General features: G+C 59.1%; 1 protein-coding gene across 1 annotated transcript; it reads right to left on the reverse strand.

The window, feature by feature from the left end:
• Nucleotides 1-436: 436 nt before the first annotated feature.
• Nucleotides 437-799, reverse strand: EMIHUDRAFT_318000 (hypothetical protein; the record flags this gene model as incomplete). The annotated part of the gene is made up of 1 exon (XM_005761263.1): nucleotides 437-799. One exon carries the CDS (start codon nucleotides 797-799, stop codon nucleotides 437-439), a length of 363 nt encoding a protein of 120 aa, XP_005761320.1.
• Between the last annotated feature and the right edge of the window lie 574 nt (nucleotides 800-1,373).

The raw sequence follows: 1,373 nt of genomic DNA on the forward strand, positions 1-1,373 counted from the left end.
AGGCAGGAGCGCGTGCGCGAGGCGAGTAAAGCGCACGCGTTGTCGTCGCCGTCGTCGAAGGCGCCACCATCACCGCCGTCCTCGTCCGCCATCGCTGGCAGGCTGCGCGTTCGGAGTGGCGGCGGCGGCGGCGTTTAGCCAAGCGCGAGGCAGGGGAGAGAAGAATTCTAAGGCTACTCCCTTAATGTGGGTAAACCATAGTAGCGTGCACGCTACTATGAACAGAGAAGCCCATAAAAGTCGCCGCTGCAGTCCACGACGAGCCAGCCTGCTGCCGGCTCGCACGGCAGCCTCTTCCTCTCGACCAGCCTCAACTTCCGTACAGTCAACATTTTGTCGCTGCGTGCTCGTGGCGAGCTGTGGCGGCGGTCGAAGTTGGCCCAGATTCGACGACGAGCGCCGGACGATAGTAGTGTCTCTGTTCGCCCTGTGCATGTCAGGCCAGGCTGCAGCAGGGTACTACCATCGTGCTGCCCTGTTGCAGCCTGACTTTTCCCACTGTGCACAGTCGCCAGAGCACCACCACCGCCCGGCATCGTGTCACGGCGAGCTCCTTCTGCGCCCGCTCGCGAGGCTCTCGCGCTGGCACACTTTGGACATCTTCTGCTCGCGTTCGGCGAGCTCTTCTCCGCACTCCTGCCACGGCGCCGTCACCAGACACCTTCTGGCCGGCCTGAGCCGCGCGGGGTCGCCGGCGGGGGCAACGCGTCGACCTCTCTCTCTGGTGCACCACGGGCTGCGACGGCTGCTGGCAGCAGGCGTGAGGAGGCAGTGTGCCGGCACAGTCGAGCCGGAGCATCGGGTTCTTGATGCTTGTGGGGTCAAGTTTGACCTTATGTGGTATAATATGCAACAATAATGCTCTGTTATCTCCCGGCTTTTTGAGATATGATCCCTCAAAGTCGAATTATGGTTTACTGGTGACCCCCATAGTAGTGTCTGGCCTGTTTGCGTTTCTTCAAACGAATCCTTCAAAGTCTCGACAATCACCAAGCTGCTTATGTGGCACCGCAGAGGCTCCCTTGGGGATGCTTGAGGCCACCCCAACCACTCACGAAGCCGTACGTGGACGAATTCAAATCTACTTTTATGGTTTACCTACATTAAGGGAGTACCAGCCCAAGCCCCTCTCACAGCAGACTGGCACGAACTAGCACCACAAAGGGCACAGCGAGAGAAGAATTTGAGGTGCAGAGAAAAGAATTTAATTTGTTCCAAGTGCTCGCAGCTAGTATGGTTCTTGCACGTGTGCAAGATTGGGCGTCTTCTGCAGCAGTCCCTTTGATGGATGATGGGAGGCCCCAGGGTGGGGCCGCCTCGAACCCCTGGCCAGGGATTCGAGCGGAGGGTGCCCCGGATTCATCTATCCATAG

Source organism: Emiliania huxleyi, assembly GCF_000372725.1.
Source record: "Emiliania huxleyi CCMP1516 unplaced genomic scaffold EMIHUscaffold_7173, whole genome shotgun sequence".
In the NCBI taxonomy this organism is placed as follows: Eukaryota; Haptophyta; order Isochrysidales; family Noelaerhabdaceae; genus Emiliania; species Emiliania huxleyi.